General features: G+C 40.4%; 1 protein-coding gene across 6 annotated transcripts in view; it reads right to left on the bottom strand.

Annotated features, from left to right (window-relative positions):
* Nucleotides 1-23800, bottom strand: part of RABGAP1L (RAB GTPase activating protein 1 like) — a 227286-nt gene that overhangs the window by 98800 nt on the left and 104686 nt on the right. For all 6 annotated transcript variants that reach the window (XM_059854584.1, XM_059854586.1, XM_059854587.1 and 3 more), the window contains one exon: nucleotides 6368-6481. In XM_059854584.1, coding sequence (XP_059710567.1) covers nucleotides 6368-6481 — 114 coding nt within the window. The remainder of the gene's footprint in view (nucleotides 1-6367; nucleotides 6482-23800) is intronic.

Raw genomic sequence — 23800 nt, 5'->3', positions numbered from 1 at the left:
CACATTACACAAGGAATTTCTGCAATAACTGAAAACTGTATTTTTAGACATTAGTTACTCACTTATGGAGTACCAGGAAGAGGTTGTTACACAATGTGCCTCTGCCAGAGCTGGGAGAGCTGAGAGGATGAAGAAATCTTCACTCTCAACCAGGCAGGCCCCAGACAGAGCACTCCCAGAATTCTTCAGGATTCCAGGCTGACCTCCCCACTGGTACAGGCTCAGCAGAAAACTCTATTATTATTATATTTCATTGCATCTTTCTCTGTGTGCAAGAATGGGGCTGCTGAGCACAGCTGCACAGAGAAGGATCCTTATTACCATGTAAACAGAAGAAAACAAGGTAGCACTAAAAATCCTCTGAATGAAACAAGACAACAATATTACCTAGCACTGCTCCTTCAACCCAGAAGAAAATCAACAACTAAAAATAGGTGAAAAATAATTATTCACTGATTGTGTTTATCCTATAATTGGCAAATAGATTTCTGCAGGAACAAAAGAGATCTGCTCTCTGACAAATAATTACACCTGGACAAACACTGAAACTTCCCATTTGTAAATCTAAGGAGTTATTAAGGATTGAAAAATGTGGAAGAATACATGCACAGCAAGGTGACTACCTGAAAAGACATGCTGAAATAAAATGGAAATGAAAATGTAAAAAAAAAACCTGTGAAAAATCAGACTTTCAGCCAGGCACTAAGCAGAAGCTCTGCTGAAGCATAACCCATCACTCACAGCTTATCATAGGCATAGAAGCTGCTGGTTTCAGAAGAGCAGCTCAAAGGGATTTCCATATTTCAATATACAGTAACAAAATCTAAACCACCCCATAACAGAGCCCACTTAGTGTTAGCATTGCTAGAATGCAGTTTGTTATTCTTTTTATGTGGGTACCAAAAAACACACGCTGTAACTAAAACAGTGTTTGGTCTCACAGCAAACCAGCTACCACACTCATCCTGCACCTAAAACCTTCAGGCAAGTGAGACCAGGATTGGGGAAAAAAACTACAAATCTCATTCACAAAGGGATAAATATTTAGTAACAAAATAGATCCTGATACAAATGATTAATATCCTTCTGCAAGGCCTCAGCTTACTGAGAAACACTAACACCAACTCTGAACCTCTGAGAAGCAATTCTACCATTTTCTGAAAATCATGGTGTGTGTTTTCCCAGTCTGCCCAGTCCCAGCTCACTGACTGATTTTCCTGCACCGTGCTCCCTGTTCCCCATTAAAGGAACTCCCCATGGGAGTTCCTTTAATCAGAAAATTAGGGAAAACACATCTTGTGTTAAATTCTGCACTGCACACACTGCAGAGAGCTGAGAGGACTAATTCTGCCAGGTGCTCTGATTCCCTGGAGCCTCCAGCTATGAGTATGGACAGAGCTTGGAAGCAGGCACTGAGCACTACTCAGTTATGCATTGTAACACTGAGGTGAGCTCTTCAAACACAGCTAGAATTTGCAGAGTATTTAAACAGAAAGCAACCAAGAAGCAGCAGTTTTCCCAAAGATGCCCCAAAATTTGCTCTGTGAAAATCCAGCTTAAGTGGTGTCCTCAAGTGAAATCTCCAGTCTAGAATCTGAAACTCTTTTCATTCCTTATCACCACTGTCAGTCCTGAAGTTTATTTTTAGGTACTTTGTCACATAAATGTTCTGCAACAGAAAAAGTTCCCATCTTTCCTGGTTTCCTACTGTGCTGAAGAGGAGATAAAGAGTTGGAACAAAAACTGGCAGACCTGTTAAAAAACAGGCAGTGAGCTTTTAATGATTTTCCTTTTTATCTGACAGCTCAGATCATCTCTCATTTCAGTGGAGAATGAAGAAAATGCTCTTCAGCTTTCTGCCCTCTCACTTGAGGACAGACCCTTCCCAGCCATATTCAATAATTCCATCCTTCAAACTTCTTCCTTTCACATTAGAATAAAGGGATAAGTACCCAGCACCTCTGGTAAAAGTTATTCTAGTGATACAAAGCTGCCACATTATTACTTTCAACACAGATTATTATTTTTTATTCCCAGTGGAATGACAATTTTATAAGCAAATTAATTAGGCTTTAACAATGTTTCTTGAAAAAGAAACATACTGGAGAAAACAGTTTATTAATCATAAATTCAAGGTTCAGTCAGACCCAAACAGACATCTGTCCCAGCCACAGTCATTTTAGAAAACCATGAGAGGATGAAGGAGAAGTGAAAATGCTGGAAATCTCTGCCTGGAAACCTCCCCAGCAGTTGTGACTGATCTCAATACTGGCAAGTAGGTATAAACCCTTCAATGTAATCAGTAAGTTTATGAATAATTCCATGTTGAAGACTGGATGTGGCTGTTCTACCAGAGAGCAATGCTTCCCAAATCCTTCTTTGAATCAACAAGCACATGAAAGAATGAGGGAGTCAATAAGATCACCAGGATTTTTATAAACCCTTTGCCAAGATCCCAAAGGCTTTTCAGGGAACTGAGCTGCTACAGACCATCCCCTCACACACCCAAATAATTAATCAATTAGGAGAGAAAGCCAAAGGCAGGAATAAAGTCAGTTCCAATCCAAAGTGTGAAGGTGAGGTCACTCACAGAGCCCTGCAGAAAGATGTGCAGCAAACATTCACAAACCTTAAAGAACACATAAAAATAGCACAGTAAAAATAAAAATACATAAAAACAGTAAAAATAAAAACACAAAAATAGCACAAAGGCTGCTGATGAGACAAAGCTGTTTGGAGTAGGGAATTAGAAAGTGACTGCAAAGTTGCTATGCAGAACATGTTCCATCAGGAACAAGTGTTTGGTGACAGAGGTCATTAAACTCCAGGTGCACACAAAATGCTTCACAGGAAGAGCAGCCCTCAACTTGATGGACACACAAAGAGGTCTCTGATCAAAGATCACAAAATCCCAGAATGGTTCGGGTTGGAAAGGACCCTAAAGCTCATCCAATTCCACCTCCTGCCACGGGCAGGGACACCTTCCACTAGCCTAGCTTGCTCCAAGCTCTGCCAGCCTGGCCTTGGACACTTCCAGAGCTGCAAGGATGGGGCAGCCATAGCTTCTCTGGACAACCTCTGCCAGGAAAAGAACTCCCAATATCCTACCTATCCCTGCCCTCTGTCAGTGGGAAGCCATTCAGTGTGTCCTGTTACTCGAGGTCCTTTTCCAAAGTGCCTCTTTGGCTCTTGTGGAGCCCCTTCAGGCACTGGAAGGAGCTCTAAGGCCTCTCTGGAGCCTTCTCTTCTTGCCTTTTTAAAAATGGGGGTTATGTTTCCCCTGTTTCACTCAGTGGGAACTTCACAGGATGCCCACGACTGAAATACAATGGACAGTGGCTTAGTAACTTCATCGGCCAGTTCTCTGAGCCACAGATGCATCTCAGCAGGTTCCATGGCCTCTCAGGCTCCTTGGAGCATCTCAAACCTCATCTTCTCCTGCACCGGGCAGTTCTTCATTCTCTCTGTCCCTGCCTTTGCCTTCTGTGGCTTCAGCAGTGATGTTGGAGCACTTGCCAGTGAAAACACAGGCAAAAAAGTCATTGAGTACCTCAGCCTTGTCTGTGTCCAGGGTTAAGCAGGTTTGCCCTTCCCTTCTGGACAGGAAGGAACATTTTCTCCCACAGTCTCTAATCTTAGTTTTATCACAGACGTACCCCCGGAATATTTTCTTGTCATCCTTATCATCCACGGCCAAATTTAATTCTCTCTGGGCTTTAGTTTCCTAAACCTGATCCTTGTCTGCTTGGACAATTTCTCTGTATTCCTACCAGACCAGGTGCCCTTGTTTGCAGCCTCTGTAGGCTTCCTTTTGTCTTTGAGTTTGTCCAGGAGCACCTTGTTCATCCACACAGGCCTCCTGGAGTTTCTGCCTGACTTTCTCTTTGTCAAGGATGCAGCACCTCTGAGCTTCAAGATCCTTCAAAGAAAAGAGAACCGTGGCATTCACAGTCTCTGAACAGAGATAGACATAATTCTCTCTCCCAGGATTTTTCCTGGGGAAGGCAGTGAGAAGCTCAGAGAGAAGAAAACAATTAAGAAAACAATTCACTGCTCCTGTTGTTTGGCACATGTGGAATGTGTTATGGAGATTGTTTACCCAAAGTGATTTGTCAATTGGATTCTGCTGAGGCTTGTTTTGTTTCCTTGGCCAACTGGGTCAAAGCTGTGTCCTGACTGTCTCAGTCATGGTTTTCCTTTAGTATCCTTTGTATAGTATACTATAATATCTCTTTAGTATAGTTACAATATAGTATTAATGTAATACAGTATATTTTTAATAAAGCAACTGTTCAGCCTTCTGAATCAGGGAGTCAGAGCACATCACTCCTGAGATTGGGGGAACCTTGATACAATAACTAACAGCTACAGCAACTTTCTCTGCAGCAGCAGGAGAGGCCTTGAGAGCAAGGAAAGCCCCCAGATTTAGAAAACATGCAGAACTATTCACATTTCCTGCAGAAAGGAAACAACCCAGGAAGGTCTGTGCCCCCTTGAAGCTGCCTGCTAGACAGATAATTCCTCTAAGTTGCTTCCAGTTTTGACAGATTCACTCCTTTATTTGTTCTTTAATAAACAAAATAGACAGATATGCCTTAATGAAAAAGAATTTTTCTTTTCAAAGAACATTCCCAAATTCTTTCATCATCCTCACAGAACTTTTACAGATTCTTTCCAATGTAGAATAGTAGTCTTTAATTCTGGACACTGTAACTAAAAGCAGCTGCAAAACACCGAGTTGCTCAAGTCAAACTGCTCCTACAGGAGGTCAGTCCATCTCCACATCTTTTACACCTCATTATTTACTATCCCCTTTTTCTCTGTGTCACCACGATATCTTCATGAGAAAGGACCTTCTAGATCCTTCCAGGTGACTTACCAGAGTACATGGAGTGAAAAAGGGATATTCCTAATGCTTTGACTGAAATCCATTTATTCAGTGCTTGTTTAGGAACCTGCTGGCCAATCTTTAACTCCATAAAGATTATCTAACTCCACAAGTGTATCTTGTTCATGCTCTACCTTGTCCAGCATTCATACATTCTGAGCTTGGCAGGCTACAGGAGCTACAGAATTCCAATCAAAACACCTTCACCAATGGAACCTGTATTTCTGGCTTTTTGTGTTAGCTTGTCATGATCTATTTTCAGTAAACTCCCAGGCTTTCATTATAACATACTTCTCACATTTAATTCTTGAAAAACTGAATTATCCCATCATTGTTCACTTAACTGGTATCAAAGTGAGAAGCCCACAATTACCTTCACTGTTTTTCTTTTCATAGACTGGCACAGGAACTGTTTCCTGTAGCCCTCTAGAGCCCTTCAAGATTAGGAAGAAATCACTACCATTGGTTGAAAGTTCCCTTTATTCTCTAATTTTGTGCTTCTTTTAAATTGTGAATTGCTCACAATACTGAATCCCAGTAGCTAAGCAGCTATATTTAATAGTCATCCAAATTATTATTTGAATAGGAGTTTGTATCACCACAGAATTTATCTGGGGAACAGGAAAATGGGTCATTATACCCCAAAGGCTGAGCACTTTTTTCTGCTTGCTATGACAACTCCATCATTTCTAGTAATCAGCAGGAGGTGGAAACAGCAAGAAGGAAGAGGAAAGGCAAGGGAAATGGCTTTACCTAAGGCAATCATTCATTCTATATGAACAGAATGAATTCTACATTATATAACATTCTACAGAATATTCTACATGAATTTTAGAAAAAAGAAAGGGGAAACAAAAACTGACTGCCAAAACCACAGCAAAGTCTACAACTGCCAGGCAGAACAGTCCCTGCTTGGCTGCAATATTTTACCTTCTGGATCTCTCTCAAACAAGAGAAGTCTGTCTGTACAAGATGGACAAATCTATTGATTTAGTACCTCAACTTTCCCAGGTGCAAATTGGAAAACTTTAAGAGTGTTTTTCATCAGAGGTGATCTGGCAGCTCAGAGTGAAAAACTCTGCTCCCACACTGCTTCTGGAATGGTCAAAAGCTTGTTCTCCAGGTAATTATCTACAGACATTCTGATTTAACCTCACAGCAGAGCTTGCTCTGAGGGTCTGTTTCTCCTCCTCTGCAAATCTCTCCACCTCAGAGCACAAGAGGAGCTCCTACACTACTCCCTCTAAAGAGGTGCCTCTCTCCCACCTCAGCAAAGCCATCTTGAGCTCTTCTCACCTGCACCTTAGGAGGTACCAAATGCAAGGCTGGAAAAGGGAATGCAGAAACACCAGTCTCCACATGCAATCTAAACAAAGCTTGACAATCTTACTGATTAACAACTTGGACCAGACAGGGTTAATAGGGCAAAACAAAGTCACACAAAATACAGAACATTAAAATTGAGAGTACTGACTGTACCTTACAGATTTTGTACAGAGATTCCTGCCCATCTCCTTCTGTATCCTTAAAATAATCATGTGCTGGATATGTACGATGGATATCTCGTTTGATGACACTCTCCTGAGCAGAATCCTGAAAAAAAAAAAAAAAAAAAAACCAAACAGAAAAATCCTGACACATGAACCCATTGACAGTATAATTAAATGGAACATAATAGAAAATTTAGCATGTACTCAATATGGATACATTAGATAACTGCTTTGCTGACTTCTCCAAAAATGCTTTGAGAAGAAAATGAAAATCCTTTTTAGTCTCCTATGCAGTTATAGCTTGACAGTTGAACAAGAGCAACATGGCATGTTTTCCGTCCTGCAGGCTTAAGGTTCAGCTTTAGAACTCTGAGGAAATTACCAGTTGTTTAATTGTTGGTGAGGTTTTACCACAGATCATATACTAACCGTATTGCCCTGGCAGTAAAAAAACCCCCCCAAAACAAAAACCCAAACAAACAAACAAAAAAACCACACAAAAAACCCTCTCCACACACAAAAAACCCCCCCAAAACAAACAAACAAAAACAAACCAAAAACAAAACCACAAAATATTAGGCTGTCTCTGTCTTGCAAGTTTAAAGCTACTAATTTGAAATGCTGTATGCATGACTCTACAATAAAAAGTGTTAATTAAAAACTCATAAAGGATTTCTGTAAAAAGATGGGAATCACTGCAAACAGACCTAAAAAACACCACTGTGTGGATGAGGAAGTTGTATCAAAATGTCAGAGCTGGAGCTACAACAGTTAATTATCTCCAGGTTCCAGTGAGCTGTACCTTCAGGTTGGCAAATATCAAATGGTGCTTTTCTCCATTACCTTTGTAATCCTAAAGGAAAAACCAACAAAACCTTCTCCTGTAACTTGGAATATAAATCCCTTACAAATAACTTTTATCTTGAAAACAGAGTGTTTCTGTTACAGAAAAGCTTCTAAGCTCTCAGATTGTGTCTTGTTAACCAGGATTCTCCATAAAAAAGCTTCTTTACACCTGCTGGAGTCAGCAAGAATTTCAGTGGTTTTTTTAATTCCATAAAGTCTCTATAGTGAGCCTGCACCACACAGTGATGCAGCTGCCAGGTAGCTTAGCCAGAAGTCTGCAGCAATTCCCTTCTCCAGTTCCTTTTTGGATCCAAAACACCGCAAGGAGTCACTCCAGGGGAGATGATCCTACCCCAGAGTTGACAGCCACTGCTGCACTTCTCCATTCCCTTCAATGACAGCTAAGGAAATGGCTGCAAGAAGCTCAACCACCACTTGATGTTGTCTCCCTAAAGCTGATGGCTTCCATTGATCTATCCAATTCCACTATTCTCATGTTCAGTGAGCTCAACTGTGGCTTTCCCCTTGTTTGACATTAATACCTCAAGTACCAGAAAGCAATGTGATCTGTGTTTTGTGAAGCCAGAGAACCCCAGAATGGTTTGGGTTGGAAAGGACCCTAAAGCTCATCCAATTCCACCCTCCTGTCATGGCCAGGGACACCTTCCACTATCCCAGGTTGCTCCAAGCCTTGCCAGCCTGGCCTTGGACACTTCCAGAGATGCAGGGATGGGGGAACCTCTGCCAGGGCCTCACTGCCTCACAGGAAAAAAATTTCTTCCCAATACCCCACCTATCCCTGCCCTCTGTCACTGTCAAGCCATTCCCTTGTCCTGTCACTCCAGGTCCTTTTCCCAAGTCCCTCTCCAGCTCCTTTGGAGCCCCTTTAGGCACTGGGAGGGACTCTAAGGCTTCCCTGGATCCTCCTCTTCTCCAAGCTGAACACCCCTGGCTCTCTCAGCCATCCTTTCCTCACAGGAGAGGTGTTCCAGCCCTCTAGAATGCCAGGCACATTTCATATGCTATGAAAGGAAAGGTTACAAAGAAAGGTGATGCTTTCAATATGCCAACTGGCACCACAGGAGAAAATAAACACATTTTTATGCTTTGGCTGTGTTATCATCATTATTCTCAGGACATCTAAGCCCCGTGCAGCCATCAGCAACCAAAATTAACCACACTGTCTAAATCACAACCAAACAAACACAGACTAATAACAAAAAAATTATAGCAAGCAGTTCTCGAATCAGACTTCTTTGATGATTTTTTTCATTTACATGGCTTCCAAATACCAGAGAGGCTGGAGAACTTCAGTCTGCCTCCCAAATCCATCTGACAATGCAGTTACATTGTGAGAAAATGCCTTAAGCAGCATTTAAGATCTACCAGCAAAGTTACAGAGGCTATTCTAGAAATCTGTTACAGGTATTTTTCAGCATGAACTTGAGACGATCCAGGGCAGGGTTCAGGAAAATCACCACATCCAGCACACACAAGGTTTTCCAGACAAGCTGAGACATTGTGCTTGAGTGCTCAGTACTTCTCTTGTCTTGAGTGGAAAAGCCAAAGTGTAACTGAGCACACAGAAGTTGACCAGGAGAATGCCCAAGTTAGGGCTAAAAATATTTGTGTAAAAGCCCAAATGCACATTAATTTTACTGAATTAAGAGGAGCCTGAAGCAGTCTTGATTCAGCCCTATTAATGAAAGCTGTGTCTAAAAAATATAGAGGAAAATAATTAAATGGGCCCAAAATAAGATTTACATGCAAAAACTGGAGAATTAACTCCTTCTCAAAAGACAACCTCTCTCTGAAATAGAATAAACCCATAAAGGAAATAAACTAAGTAATTAGTCTAGAGGGAAAATAGTTTGGAACTACTTAAAATATATCAAAAATACTTTAGTTAAGTTTCTGTCTTTTTCCAAGTGGAGTTTGTAGATAGCACTGCTCTCAAGTACCAAAGCACATGAGTTTACAGACACCTTCATTTAGGTTTTCAGACCATTTTTATTCTTCTGAAAGTCATGATTAGTCAGTTTATCAGGAAAAAAAACCCAAGGTGAAATGGCTACCAAGGCATTCAGGGTTCTAATGATCTTACTTCTAAAATTCCTGTCAACTCAGAGAAAATATTCTACTGAGGAAATTATCTTCACATGCCAATGCTATGACAGCTGCCATGCTACTGACCAAGCTCTGCCTGGAGTTGTCTCTCTTCCAGAACAGCTGAATTTCTGCAGTGGAGCAATGCTGACTCCTTGACACTCCTGCCATTCCCAGCTATCAAGAAGCTGCTGAATACGAGCCATTGATGCCAGAAGGCAGATCAATACAGATATAAAACAGAGAGAACAGAAAACTGTTTATGTTAAATAAATGTTAAAAGAAAATTAGGAGTACATAAGCAATCATAATAAAGAAATACAGGGCAATCTTCATGCATTCATTTCAGGAATTTTTTAATTAAGAACATCTCATACACACACTCCAAAAAGAATCTCTACTCATTTGCTGTCACAAGTGGAGCCACTCTGGTGATGAATTACAATTAGGGAGCAGAAGAGACTCCTGGAGGTAGAGCCTTGTTTATTTTGTTCCAAGAACTGAAGAATAAGCATTGTACCAGCCAGAAGAAATTATTAAGAAAGAAAAATCTCTTGAGATTTAATACTTCCCCAACTTTTGCCCAAAATGACTTTCATGAAAACAGGCACATACCTAATGAAAAAAATGCCAAAAGCACTCAGCTGAGTTTTCCTTACTGTACTGCCTGCATTCCAACTTCTGACTCAGTATGAGAGATGCAGAACTGCAGTTGCAATTAAAGGAATTCAAGAGTTTAATGTGACTACTGAATAAATAATAAACCAGATAACAGGTGTCTCAAAGCTGGCATTCCAACCGGGCAGCACTTCTGACCTCAATCTCCTTGTGTTCCATTTCCCTGCTTAATAATAATTCCCCATCTCAGTGGGGTGTTATGAAAATCAATTAACATCTGAAGCACTGAAATGCTGTAGTGATGAGTCCTGCAGAAATGCCAAATACGAGAATAATAACTCCAGCCTCAAATCCTGATCTGAATGGTGTCTAGTGAGGCACAGGGTTACACAAAGCAAAAACAGCAAAGGGAAAGAAAAAGAAAAAGAAAGCAGCTCATTAGATATGCACTATTCCTTGTGTGCACAACCAGGCAGAGACCCCAGGAAGAAAACAACCCAAAACAAAAGAACTCTGTGGGATCAGGAATATACCATTATGTACATGAGTAGGCAATTTTCATGCTGTACTTCACTTCCAAAGGCTTATCTCTGACCTTTAACTCACTCAAGCTGGGTTTTATCACATGTGTTTACACATGGAAATACGATTTACATTTTCTAGTGGAAGGTATCACTACCCATAGCAGGGGGGTGGAAGGAGATGAGATTTAAGGTCCCTTCCAACACTAACCTGTCTGGGATTCTCCGTGCTGGAGCCTCAGTTCAAGCTCATCTGCTTGGCCCATTTTAAAGGTCTGCACCTCTGGTGAGGCTGAAAGAGCTGATTTTGAAGCAGGCTGTCTTGCCTGTACTTCATCTCTTCACTAGCTAAAAAAAGCTAGATCCTGAAACCAAGGAAAGAAGGAAAAGGGGAAAAAAACCAAAATGGGCTTTCAATATTGAAAATTACCATGCCCATGGTAATTACCATGCACCATGAAATCTGGTGTGTCATGCCTCTTTAGGATCAGATACTGAAACTTTTCTACATGTTGTATGGAAAGTAAGATTCCTAGGCCAACACAGACATTCACCACTTGTTTATCCAGGATGTGAAACACATCTGCTAATATCTGGAGTTGAAGGTACCCTCAGTAAACTGCCTCCTAATCCTGAAAAGCCATAAATTTAAAAACACTGACTTGCCAGCTGCTTGTTACTGACATTATGACATTGCTTCAGTAGCCAAGTGTTAGCTGAAGGAACAGATTTTTGGCGTATTTTTTATTTTGTTCCTTCAAGTTCTCTATGGTTCTGTGCAGTTCCTCCCCACATGCACGTGGGTTATGAATAATAACTTGAAGCCCTCTAAAACACAATCACAATCAGGCAAAAAACACAGAACACACAAAAGTGATGAGGTCAGTCAGCCTGGGTTTGAAATGATCAGCAAAACCAGCATGTAGCTCTGTTCTGTTCTTACTGATGTCCTACCAAATTCCTGCTTTCAGTGAAACCTGACAGCACATTGTGCCAACACATCTTATACCCATCATCAATCCCTTTCCTCTCCTCGTTTTCCATAGATATTATAACCCTCCAAGTAGAATGTGTGATCCAAGAAAATCCCAGGTTCTCTACTAATCAGTATTTGAAAAAAAGAAAAAAAATCAATAGCTCCTTTTAAAGACATTGAATAAAAGATGTCAGGCTTATGCTCAGTTCTTCTGTAGTGTTTTTGTAACATATACCTTGTCATTCAGCTCCTGTCTATAAATAGATTTTCTTTCAATCAGCATCAGCTTTTATTCAACTGAGAACATCCAACACTCAGAGAGTACTAATTAACAGAGAAACAGAAACAGAGAAAAAAAGAGGATTATTCTTTAGAGCATTTTTTTTTAACAGTTACATATCAATATGCTGAAAGTCAACACAGTATTTAAGTTAATTCAGTAAATACCCTGGTCAGCTGAACTTTGCCAATTCTGACTCACTATCTGCTGTATTTATTGCTCTTTGGACAAAACTGCTTTCCACAAGCAGAAGGAACAGAAGGGTTCCTGGCCACAGGGCCAGATCAATAGTTTGTATCTGAGCAGCCCTGGCAGGTCACACCTGGAGCTAAATGTAGTATCCAAGTGTCTCTTCTCTCATCATTTTAGATTACTAAAATAGCTCTGCCCAAAGGAAGTAAACATCTTTTATCACATTATGTCCCATTCTTCTCAAGCTGTTTTTGAGCAGGTAGTAGCCAAATTTTGAGAATTTCCAAGACAGGATCCTCAGAAACAATCCACAACATGTCTCTTTTTAGGCCAGGTATGCAAATTTACCTACAATTTCTAAATAGACTGTTCTCTAATTGTTAAAAAGCTGGTGGGATGGGACTCTGCTGCTTTTACACATATTACCAGTGGGACTGCACTGGCCAGAAGCTTGTTAGGAACTGTTGTATCATCCACATGACTGCCAAGAAACTGAGAAATGATGCTCACTTTGGAAGGCTGTCAAAGTATTTCACAGAATCCTAGAGGATCATTAAGACTGGAAGAGACCTTTAAAAAAGATCACTGAGTCCAACTGACACCCCAGCATTGCTGTGTTCACCACTAAATCACATCCTCAAGTGCCACATCCACACATTTCTTCATTTCTTCAAGGATGGTGACTCCATCACTGCCCAGGGGAGACTGCTCCAATGCCTAGTCACCCTTAGAGAGAAAAAAAAAAAAAAAAATCCCTAATATCTAAATTAAACCTGCCTTGGCCCAACTTGAAGCCATGTCCTCTCACCCTGGCAGACAGTTTTTCTCAACACTTAAATCAATCTTAAAACTCCTTCGGAGCAGGATGATGAGGACATATTGACCACCTATCCAGCATAAGGTTTTTATCCCTCTCAGAAGCTGCTGCTGAGAGCTTTTAGCTGCAAGATGCTGGGTAAGGTAGACCTGGATGACAGATAATGACAATTCCATGGTTCTTAAAGACTGTGGAAGGAAAAGGAAGTCTGAGAATAATACTAATACCTATGTCAATACTATTCTGTAGGCAGCTTTAAAAAAGAAAGTGATGTGTTGTGACAATTATCTTAAGAAGGAGAAGGAACTTTGTACTTGTTGGAACAAGTACAGTGGATGCCATGAAGTTGATATGAGGACTGGAGTTTCTGCCCAGTGGAGAAAATCTGAGAAAGTTGAGGCTGTTCAGCCTGGAGAAGGGTCTGTGGAGACCTCACAGCATGTTCCAGTATCTGAAGGGGCTACAAGGAACCTGGAGACAGACTCTACATCAGGAACTGTAATGGCAGGACAAGTGGGAATGGCTTCACACTAACACAGGGCAGGGTGAGAGGGAATATTGGGAAGAAATTCCTCCCTGTGAGGGTGGGAGGCCCTAGCACAGGTTTCCCAGAGAAGCTGTGTTTGCACTGTCCCTGGAAGTGTCCAAGGCGAGGCTGGAGCAACCTGCTCTAGTGGAAGGTGTCCCTGCCCATGGCAGGGGGGTGGAATGAGATGGTCTTCAAAGCCTCTTCCAACCCAAACCATTCTGGGATTCTATACTGTAGCAGTCACAGAGGTAAAAAAACAGCTCAGCCCTTAGCAGGATTGAGTCATCAATCAGCAACAGAGGAGATGACATTTTTCTCTAAAAAAATCCCAACACAATTAGATCAGACACAAAACAATTCTCCATAAACTCTGTTGTTCTGAAAAATAAAAGATACCCGTGACCTTTACTATCTTTGTGGTTTGTTTTCCTTCTCCCTCTGCCACTCTGTACACACTCTCTCTCTCTCCTATGCTACTGATACATAATTTATTCTCCTTACTCTGCCACATCCTCTCTGAATGCTGTTGACACTATTTGTGCTACTGGGCAAGAGGTCAACTTGTGAATGTACCAGGCTTGATGCTTTACTACTGGCCTGGAATGGGATGAATTCAGAGTTACTCCCAAGGACTCAGCTTGGAAGCTCCCTGATCTCCCACAAGAGCTGGGGTGCTCTGTACACCACCTCATGGCATTTTGGGTATGTTTTTCCCACACATCTGTTTGTAGATCCCACAGTATTTCCATTTCTATTTAACTATGTTGGGGCTTTATTTGGGTTATGTTACCTTTAGCAGGTTTGACATCAAGCATTCTTTTGTTAAATGCTGAAGACAATTGTTTAAGCACTGGATTTTGGCTGACATTTGATCTGGTTTTTAATGGCTAGCACAGCACAAGGTTGGCTCTCTGGAGGATATGAGGATAGATTAGCCCAAGTAAATGCCACATTACCCAGTTTATTCATGACCATGTCACCTTTTTCTCTGATAGGTCTATAGGCACTACTTTACAAACAGACAGTTTGTAAAACTGATAAACAATGAAAAGGTAACCAACAGATTCATCCATGTAGCAAGTAATTTTGTCCAAGTTCCTTCTGGTTTGCTGACTTTTAGATTAGGTTTCTGATTATGTCTCCTCTGGTAAAGCCACAAGTGTATTTGTAAAGATCAGAAAAAAATGTTCTTGTAATCAATCTGCAATTTGACATTCGAGTATTTCTGACTCTACCACCAACTCAGAATAATCTCCAGAAGCAAGTGGAAAGGTTAAGGCCTGTTTCTAACAAGAAATGCTTGATTGCCCCAGTATCAGAGGGTTGTGGAAAATTCATGTGAAACTTCACAGGAAATGGAAGAAGTGGTGTATTTGAATCCTTGACTCCTACCTATCTACCCCAATTGATGGTGCTCCAAAACTTACTATGATTTTTCACAAATGCCTAGAAATTTTTACAAGAAGTATAAAACCCCAAAAATATTGTAATGCTTAAAAAAAAAAATCAAATAAAGAAGAAAACCCGGGGTCTTAGAATGTAAGCTTCCTATAGCATTACTGACCAAGGAGCTGTCTATCTAGTCAGGGTTTCTTTCAACACAATTTTATAAATTCTGAAGTCAGGCCTACTTTTGCCATCAAAAGACAACATGATCAATGTAACCAGCTCAAGTCTCATTTTCCAGACTTGTCCTTTACAAGCTGGGTCTAAGGAAGAATTCCAATAAAATTCACAACTATACCCTACTAGCACACCCTGACCTTTGGCATCTGCTATTGCTTGCTGCTAGCAAAAACTTAATAAAAGGAAAAAATGCTGCAAGTTTATCCAATTCAGTGACACTGATCTTAACAAGGAGGAAATGCCTTGCAGGAACATCCAGATAAAGAATTGCCAAAATATTGTCTTTTAAAAACTCCTTAAGCTTGTAGTCATTGAAGTACACAGACTTATTTCTTCAAAAAGGAAACTCCTGTCCCTCATTTTCTTAAGCAATGGAGTTCTTCAAATAATCCAGGCAGAAACACTTCAGCAAGACCCACGGCAAGCTGGAATGTTTACATACCAACTCAGCTACGTCCCAGACCCACTCCCTGACAACAGCTCTGTAATTCAGCAATCATTTGATATCCTGGACACCTCACTTTAATACTTGCTGTCACAACATCACCCTCACCTTTTCTTTGCTGCAAAAGGAACTCATTATTTGGAAGGACATTGTTCTATAATGGAATCTTAATAGTCCTGGAAGGTGAGTAGTTGTAAAAACAATCTTCTCAATTCTCTTTATAAGAAATCCAAAAGCTGGTGGGTTTTTTGACTTGAGAGCCCTTTGCACCACTGAACACTGACTTCAGCCCACCAGACCAAAGACTCGGGATCTTTGGGAGCATAAAAGACCAAAATCACTTTTCAACAAGATCTCTAAGAATCCAGACTGAGGAAACAGTGCATGGCAGAAGATGAAGGCCAGCCAGAGAGTTAGGGAAAAAGACAAAAATACAAGCACATGGAGTTCATGCCTGCCTCAGTCAGAATGTGGAGGAAATTATGAAATGTGCCATTAATGCTGTACTAGATGGAAAAGTTAGGTAAGGCCAGCTACTGGTGCCCACAACACTTCATTCTATTTTCTTCCTGGTTTTTACACAAATTTACTTTAAAAAGTCCTATTCATCTACAATTTCTGAATCCTTCACAGTGTCTGAGACACTGAAGACAGCTGCTGAACCTGCAGCCCTTTAGGGGTCTGCTGAGCAACCAGCAGGCAGTGTGTACTGTGAGTGCATCCTGCAGCTGGCTGCAGGATGAAGCATGGGCATAAGCAATTTAGAGATGCTGATACAAGGAGATTGCTCTTAGCCCTTCCCTCAAGTCTTCTCCTGGTTTCAAGGAGCGGGAATTTAGCACACAGAGACACTACATATAGCTAAAAGCAGGTTTAGGCAGATGCCGATTAGGCTTACAGTGAATTGTATCAGAGCTTATTCCTCAAAGTCTTTAATACAATTTTAGATGAACTAATGAAGAAAAATACAGGAAGGACAAGCATCACAAATCTTTGACTGGGAAAGGACCTATGGAGGTCATCTGGTCCAACCTGCCTGGCAGTGCAGGGCTTGTTGTCCTGGACCATTTCCAAGCAGCTTGGGAGGTGAAGACTCCACAATCCCCCCGGGCAACCTGTCCTTGCTCACCCCACAGTAAAGGAGTTTCTCAGTATGTATGGTCCTGTGTGCCCACTGAGGAGAGCCTGGCTCTGGTTTCTTCACAACCTCCCTCCAGGTATTTATGCACATCAATAAGATATCCTCCAGCCTTTTCTGCTCCAGGGTGAACAGTCCCAGCTTCCCCACAGCAGAGATGTTCCAGAACCTTCACCTCCTCACTGGCCCTTGCTGACTCCTCGAGTTTCTCAGGGTGCTACAAACTGCCATGCCCACCAGCTCCTTCTGTGCCTCCAGCTCCAAGCAAACCAGCACATGCAGGCTACAGAGATTTCTGGAACCAGCCTCCCCACGTTCCCAAAGCCCCACTTCCCAGCAGAGAGAACAGCACCACACAGGACAAAGAAGGGCCATGCTGGAAACCTCTGCATGTAATTGGGACCTGCAGGGGCAATGTGTGAATCACCACAAGAAACTCTATCTTTGCTTTTTTATATTGATCCAGTTTATTCCTATTGTTGGAAAACTGGAATTCACTTTCGATTGCCTCCTCAGATTCAGATCAATACAGCACTGACATCAGACAGGATTTATCTGGTCACATATGGGTCATAACCACCACGACCAGACAGTGAAAGGACAGCACAGTACACAGAAATAATCCAAACTTAAATTTCAAATGTTACCAGTCTTCTATATATACTGCTTTTTTGTGTATTTGAACATTTCTCAAGCCCTTCACAGAGGCTTTCATAGGAAAAACTAGATTTTAGGGATACTGCAGAAGTTCTGTCTGCTTGTCAGATACCAAGGAACCATGGGTGCATCTCTTATTTAATGATTAAATTTAGTTATTCCAATTATTGTTACTATAATGGGGAAGTTATCTTGATTTACACATAATCCTGTTACTTCACAATAATCTCTTACTGATTGCCTTGATTTTCAAAATAAGACAAGAACAGAATTTCGGTTGATGTCTATGCAAACTCTCTCAATGACAAAAGTGAATCTGTTTAAATATGCTAATTCAAAGTGAACCAACACTGTCTCCTTGGCACCTCTGACATTTCTCCAATGAGCAATACACAAAAGGGAAAATCAGTGATTTCCCATCCCATAAGAAAGTAAGGAGTAAACTACTTTACAGAAGTCATTATTATTGCTGACATATGCAAGCAAGTTAATAATAATAATAATAAAATTACCAACAAATTGGAGAGCTGACACCCTCTCCTTAAAATATGACGTGCATTTAAATTAAGATACAAACAACCCCATGGACCAAATCTGTGAAATTGGGACTCTCCTGTCACAGAATCTGGCAGAGAGGCCAAACCTCATCTTGGAAATGGCTTCACTTCAGGGCAGGAGAAGAAACCTGCCAAGGAGCTCAGTTCAGTGGAGGGAGAGATGTTTCCTCACTCAAGAGGTCTCATATTTAATATGGCTGCATGTGCTGCTGGCAGTTGCTGAAACTTCAGTTCATGAGAAAGAAATAATGAAAAAAAGAATTTCAAAACCCACAAAAAAATTGTATTAAGTCTTCACAAGGACTGCAGCACAGCTATCCCACTACATCGCTGTAATAAAACCTGATCTTTGGAGCGGGATGATCACAGAATCACAGAATAATGAGGTTGGAAGAGATCAGCAAGTCCAACCTATGCCCTAACACCTCAACTAGCCTATAGCACCAAGGGCCATGTCCAGTCTTTTATTAAACACATCCAGATATGGTGATTCTACCACCTCCCTGGGAAGAACATTCCAGAACTTTATTATCCTTTCTGTGAAAAACTTTTTCCTAATATCCAACCTCTACCTTCCCTGACATAGATGATAAAGCTGCAGAGCCCATTAGGATTGGCATTTCATGTCTCTGCCTTACACAGGGTGCATCCAATTCTTTTAGGGTATAAAGAGCATCTGAACAACACCCTTGATAACATGTCCTCACCTTTAGTCAGCACTGAAGTATTTAGTTGGACTGGATGATTGTTGTAGGTCCCTTCCAACCAAACCACTTATTTAATTTTATTTTAAACCTCCAAAGAAACAATGCACTTCCACTCACTCCTCATCTTACAATTCCTGTGTGATCCCTTCAGCAGAGCACAGAGGCTCCCAAATCACAGCAAACTCCCTGAGGGCACACAGCCCATACAAGCATAGAGCACAGTCACAAGGACATTTCTACCAACTCAGTGGCTCACAAACAGAACCCTGCTTAGGAAAAAATCAGACAAAATGAGCACATTTCTTTGTGGATATGCTTATTACTACAGGGCAGCATTATGGAGAACATTTTTAATGTGCATTTTGGCATTGTAAACTTCTCCAAATTGTTTTATAACTATGACCCAAAAGGCAGGTGTACCTTGTCTAAGGATCCATCTAAATGACTTTATTAAGATAATGAGTCTGTTTTTGTAGGAATGGACAGAATAAATGTTGATCAGGGCATTAGCAGTATTGAGTCTCAACAGCAGTTCCACCTTCTCAAGACCAAGAAAGAAAAATAAATTTACTGTTACAAAAAGTAGGTTACAGCTTTTCACTTAGAGATTAAGCAGAGGGAAAAGATTTATGTCCTGTTATATAAATGTCTTACTAAGATAGAATATACAATATGGAAAACATCAAAACTAGATAAAACCAGATCCAATAAAACCGGATCTTAGTCTAAACACAAAATGGTAGGAAGTTTTCCATAAAGTACCTGCAACTTTTTCTGCAATGATTCAGTGAGCATAAAGATAGGTTTCTATTTACAGGAAAACCAAAAAACGTGTGTCCAGGACATACCTGGAGTGTCCCAGCCTTCTGCTCTCCTACATGACAGTGCCCACTTACCCAAGTTTCCTTTTAATCAAAAAATATTTTATCACCAAAGATTCCAAAAGTATTTGACTTGATGCACAATTTCTTACAAATCTAACATGAAACTAGGATATTGTATTCATAATGAAAATTTAAATAAATTACAATGTATGTCTCAGTGTAAGGTAGGGAGATAATAATTTAACAGATAATTCTAGCTTTATAACTGAAGAAGATTTTATCTAAGTTTTTTTAACCCCAATAAATCTCCCAACACAGTGCCACAGTGGCTCAATCAGCAGTTAACAATATTAAAGTTCACAGCCTGTTATTTTCAGTTCAGTTCAGCCTTGCTTTGTGTGATAGGAAAAAAGACAAAATAGAGAAGACAGATTTTTAAATTATCTCTATAATTTTCTTGGAACTAAATTTGGTGTTTCAAAGCAAGTGGTAGAAAAATTACTTAAAAGTTCTGCCCAATCTCAGCAGCAATGTCAGCCACATATCAAAAAATGGGATATATTAAAGTGATACGAAACTTGGAGAGGAAAAAAAAAAGTAGGGGAGATAAGCTTCCAGGTTTAAAATTCCAGGGCTTTACCATACTAAAATACAATTATTGTAATTTTTAAGTTGCCTTATATTACTTCATATACTCTAGTGTTTAAAGAGCTCATCAGAACTCAAAGTGGTGGGGAGAAAGATAAGAACTCCCAATTTCTCCTAAAAGATGACTTAAAACTCAGTATAGAGGAGATGGAGCTCCAGCTTTCCTCTGATAACACACACAGAAGTGCAGTTTCACCATGTCCAGGAGACATCAACTTTGCATATTTCCCACTGACTTAGGGATGATCCCTTCCCCCATGAAGCACATTTTAGGTTGGGCCATGAAGAGTTAAAACTCACAGCACTGACTGTCTCTAATTCTCAGGCCCATCATATAATTAAACAGTCCATCAGATCTTTTGCTTGTTTGTCCTTTAACACAGCCAAAATACTAATGTCTAAATTACTAACTTCAAAGCATTTGTTATTCCATATGCAATTCATATAATTCCTATAATTCTTGGTCATCCAAGACATGTCATGTATTGTAGCTTCACAGAAGAAAATATATAATGCATAAAACTTCAAATAAAATGGCTTTTGCTTTGGATTGTTTCTCCCTGTGCACTGCTCCAAGAAAACAATATAACACACACTGCAAAAGGGAAATACATTAAATTTGCAGAGGGGTCTTTTATTTGTCTTTGACATTATTCACAACAAACAAATGGTCCAAGAGCAGACCTCATCAATAATTGACAGAATGATGGGAGGAACCTTGCAGGACAGAAACAAACAGTGCTGGGAAACCTCTGGGCAAGAACAAGGAAAAAAAATACAAAATAAATGCTCAGGAACTACACTCATGTGGGTTAAGATAAACCACACCATCACTCATTACTGGCACTGACCATCACAGGGTGAAGCAGCAAACCAGAGCTGGTTAAACTTTAGAGCTAGCAGAAGTCTCTAGCTTCATGAAATAATATCAAAGTGATGAATGACACAAAAATATTACATTCTAAGTACACTGAACACACCTTAACCACAGATCAAAGTGCATTACCATCACTGCAGCTGCAAAGCAAATGTATTTTTCACACCTATTTTCCAGTGGATAACCTAGGAATAGCCAATAATGTTGTTTTTTGAGAGAACAAACAAGTATTTCAGGAAGTTTGCAAAAAAAACCTCCTCAAACCAACAGCCCAGACCCTTAAGTATTTAACTGTTAATTTGTAGGCCAATAGTTCTTCATGCTTTGTTAAGCCCACTACTGATTTTCCAGCTGGCTCCCAGAGAGAAGAGAAGAGCAGCTCTTAGCAGCAGGCTGAATTACAGCCTGAGTGCTGGGAACACATGAGGCTGCTCAGAGGTTCCCACACATCACCTCAAAGAGAAAGGAAAAAACCAAGAAAGGGATTTATTCCAGCTAAGCAAAATAAAAATTGTACCCAGGAGTTGTTGAAATCCACATCTGAAGGGGTTTTTAGAGAAAGCACCAAGAGATGACTGAAATCACTAAAGATAATGTCTGGGTTCTGTTGTTACTTTTTGTCAGTAGAACTACTGGAATTTTTCAAGATCTCAAGGCGTGTCTGTAACACGAAAGTAATCTTTTAATTTCTAAGGCTAAAACTGTCATTATGGAAAAGTGTGCAGTATTACTATAATATTTTCTGAAAAGTTTTCCTTCCCAGGATTTTTTCCTGGGAAGCTAAGAAGCCTCAGAGAGAAATGAAAGCAATAATTATCTGATTGCTTGGACATTGTTTACCAACAGGTGCATCTTCGATTGGTTCCATGTGAATTAAGTTAATAACCAATCACAGCCAGCTGTGTCAGACTCTGAGTCAGTCACAAGCTTTCATTATCATTCTTGCTAAGCCTTCTGATGTATTCTCTCTTTCTTTAGTATAGCATTCTTTAATATAATATAGTATCATAAAATAATAAATCAGCCTTCTGAGAACTTAGAATCAAATTCTCATCTCTCATCTCCTCCTAGGGACCTCACAAACACCACAGTGCAGCTCCAACCTGCACAGCCACTCACAAAAATTGAAGTCAACAGCTTGTAGAATTGTGTTTGATACTTCAGAACTAATTTTCTGAGGCCAAATGATGGCAATTTAACCCTACAAACACACAGTGATCCTACTGGAAATTAAGGGGATTAAACATATTGAGCATCATTTTGAGTCAAAGGGCAAATTAAGCTCTGCCTCCATTAGCCATCTCCTTTGGAAACGCAGCATCCCAGCTCTGTAAGGAGCACAAGGCAACTGCAGTGACCGTGGCTTGTGCTGCCCCTCCCCTTGACTGCACATCCCACACACTCCCCCAAGCCAGCAGCAGCACTTATCTGATCACACACTGAACTAATCTAGGCCACAGCTACCCCAGAGGAAAATACATCATTAATTTCCATCCAGGTCAGCTCCCTGATGACTCTTCTGGCTGCTCACACGAGCCACAGTGGCAGTGCAAAAGCAGAGGAGGTGGCAATGGTCAGCAGGGCAGGCCAGGGGGCAGGACTGCAGCCAGACCAATTTAGAGCAGATGGAGCTCTCAAGGAACTCCCTCTCAGCTCTACCAAAAGCAGCAGCTCTGTGCCACTTCATATTTCATGGAGGGAAAAGTTTAAAGGTCCTCTGCAACTGAAAGTACTGGAAAGAACAAGGCACAGCAGCTGCCACCCTAAACAGGAGCTAGCATGATTCATCAGCAGCTGTGACACAGGATCTCCCAGATCACCTGTTTGTGCTTACTTCTACCATTATAAATATGTGCATGTTTATTAAATATTGTTGGCATTTTATTGCAAAAGTTCCATACCTTCTTGGGGATTTCTCATGGGCAGCTCTTCACCGTACTGACTCCTTCTTCTTCACAGCACAGCCAACAAACTCCATTTCTCTCCTCAGCCAGCTCACCCACTCTTTTATAGCACTCATCCTTATTGGACACAGCTGTGGCCTGTTAAGGGCAGGGCTGTTCCTAATCTTCGATAATTAGTGCAGCTGCAACTCCTCAGAGGTGAGATTACCTTCTGCACTATCTTTATTTTCTTACATTCTATCCCCCCACAAAATATTATGCATATTATTATACATAATATAATGTCATAAGGATAATATATACATAAGTCTAATATTTTGTATATTGTTAAGTATGTGTCTATCTATAGGAAGAATTCTGTCTGCTGATGCAGTGTAGGAATGGACATCTGTTATCAACAAAGAGATTGGCTTTGCTTGATTGCTCATTAACTTCTCTTGGAGATTTCAGTGCCTCCTACCTTCATGCAGTGCTCCCTGTAATACTAGTTAGCTCTCTACTCAGGAAAGTTATCTGCATCTCTAGCAGCCAATCCTATTTTATTTTCCTCCCTTAACTCGTTTTTAATGTATTTCAGTATTGCCACAGACAATATTTCTAAATGCAGCAGTAATATGTTGTGGTATTTCTTAATTTTGAAAATGCATTGAAACCAACACACTTGAAGCTTTTAAAAACAAGTAATTTACATGGTAACCAGTCAGGCACAGAGGATCAAAACTTGGCCAAAGACTCCTCTGCCAGGTAACTGTAGCCAAAAATAAAAACCTCAGCTACAAAGAAATGGAGGCCAGCCAAGTTAATTTTGTACAAAACCACACCAAGTAAGAGAGCAAACCACACCAAGCAGAGAATTGGATTTCCAATCTCTCATCTTTTCTGTGAAGGATGCACAACGTTGACAGCACAGATGGCACCGACTCAATCCTAATCAAAACTAATGAAGTTGAACTTGATACATAACTCTTTAATGAGCAGAATGTATTTTTGTTTTCCCATCCATTTTAAAACTATCATACAGCAATAAAATCATTTAGACAGCACAATAAATGCACAATGTATTATAACAGAGGTAGTATTTTGTGAACACCTGAGAAAGTTTGTAGTACATGATGAAATATAGAGATTGAATTGAATTGAATTTAGGTAATTTT

Source organism: Haemorhous mexicanus, chromosome 9 (assembly GCF_027477595.1).
Source record: "Haemorhous mexicanus isolate bHaeMex1 chromosome 9, bHaeMex1.pri, whole genome shotgun sequence".
Taxonomy (NCBI): Eukaryota; Metazoa; Chordata; class Aves; order Passeriformes; family Fringillidae; genus Haemorhous; species Haemorhous mexicanus.
The sequence above is the reverse complement of the archived record's forward strand: the minus strand, read 5'-3'. Positions and strand labels throughout refer to the sequence as shown.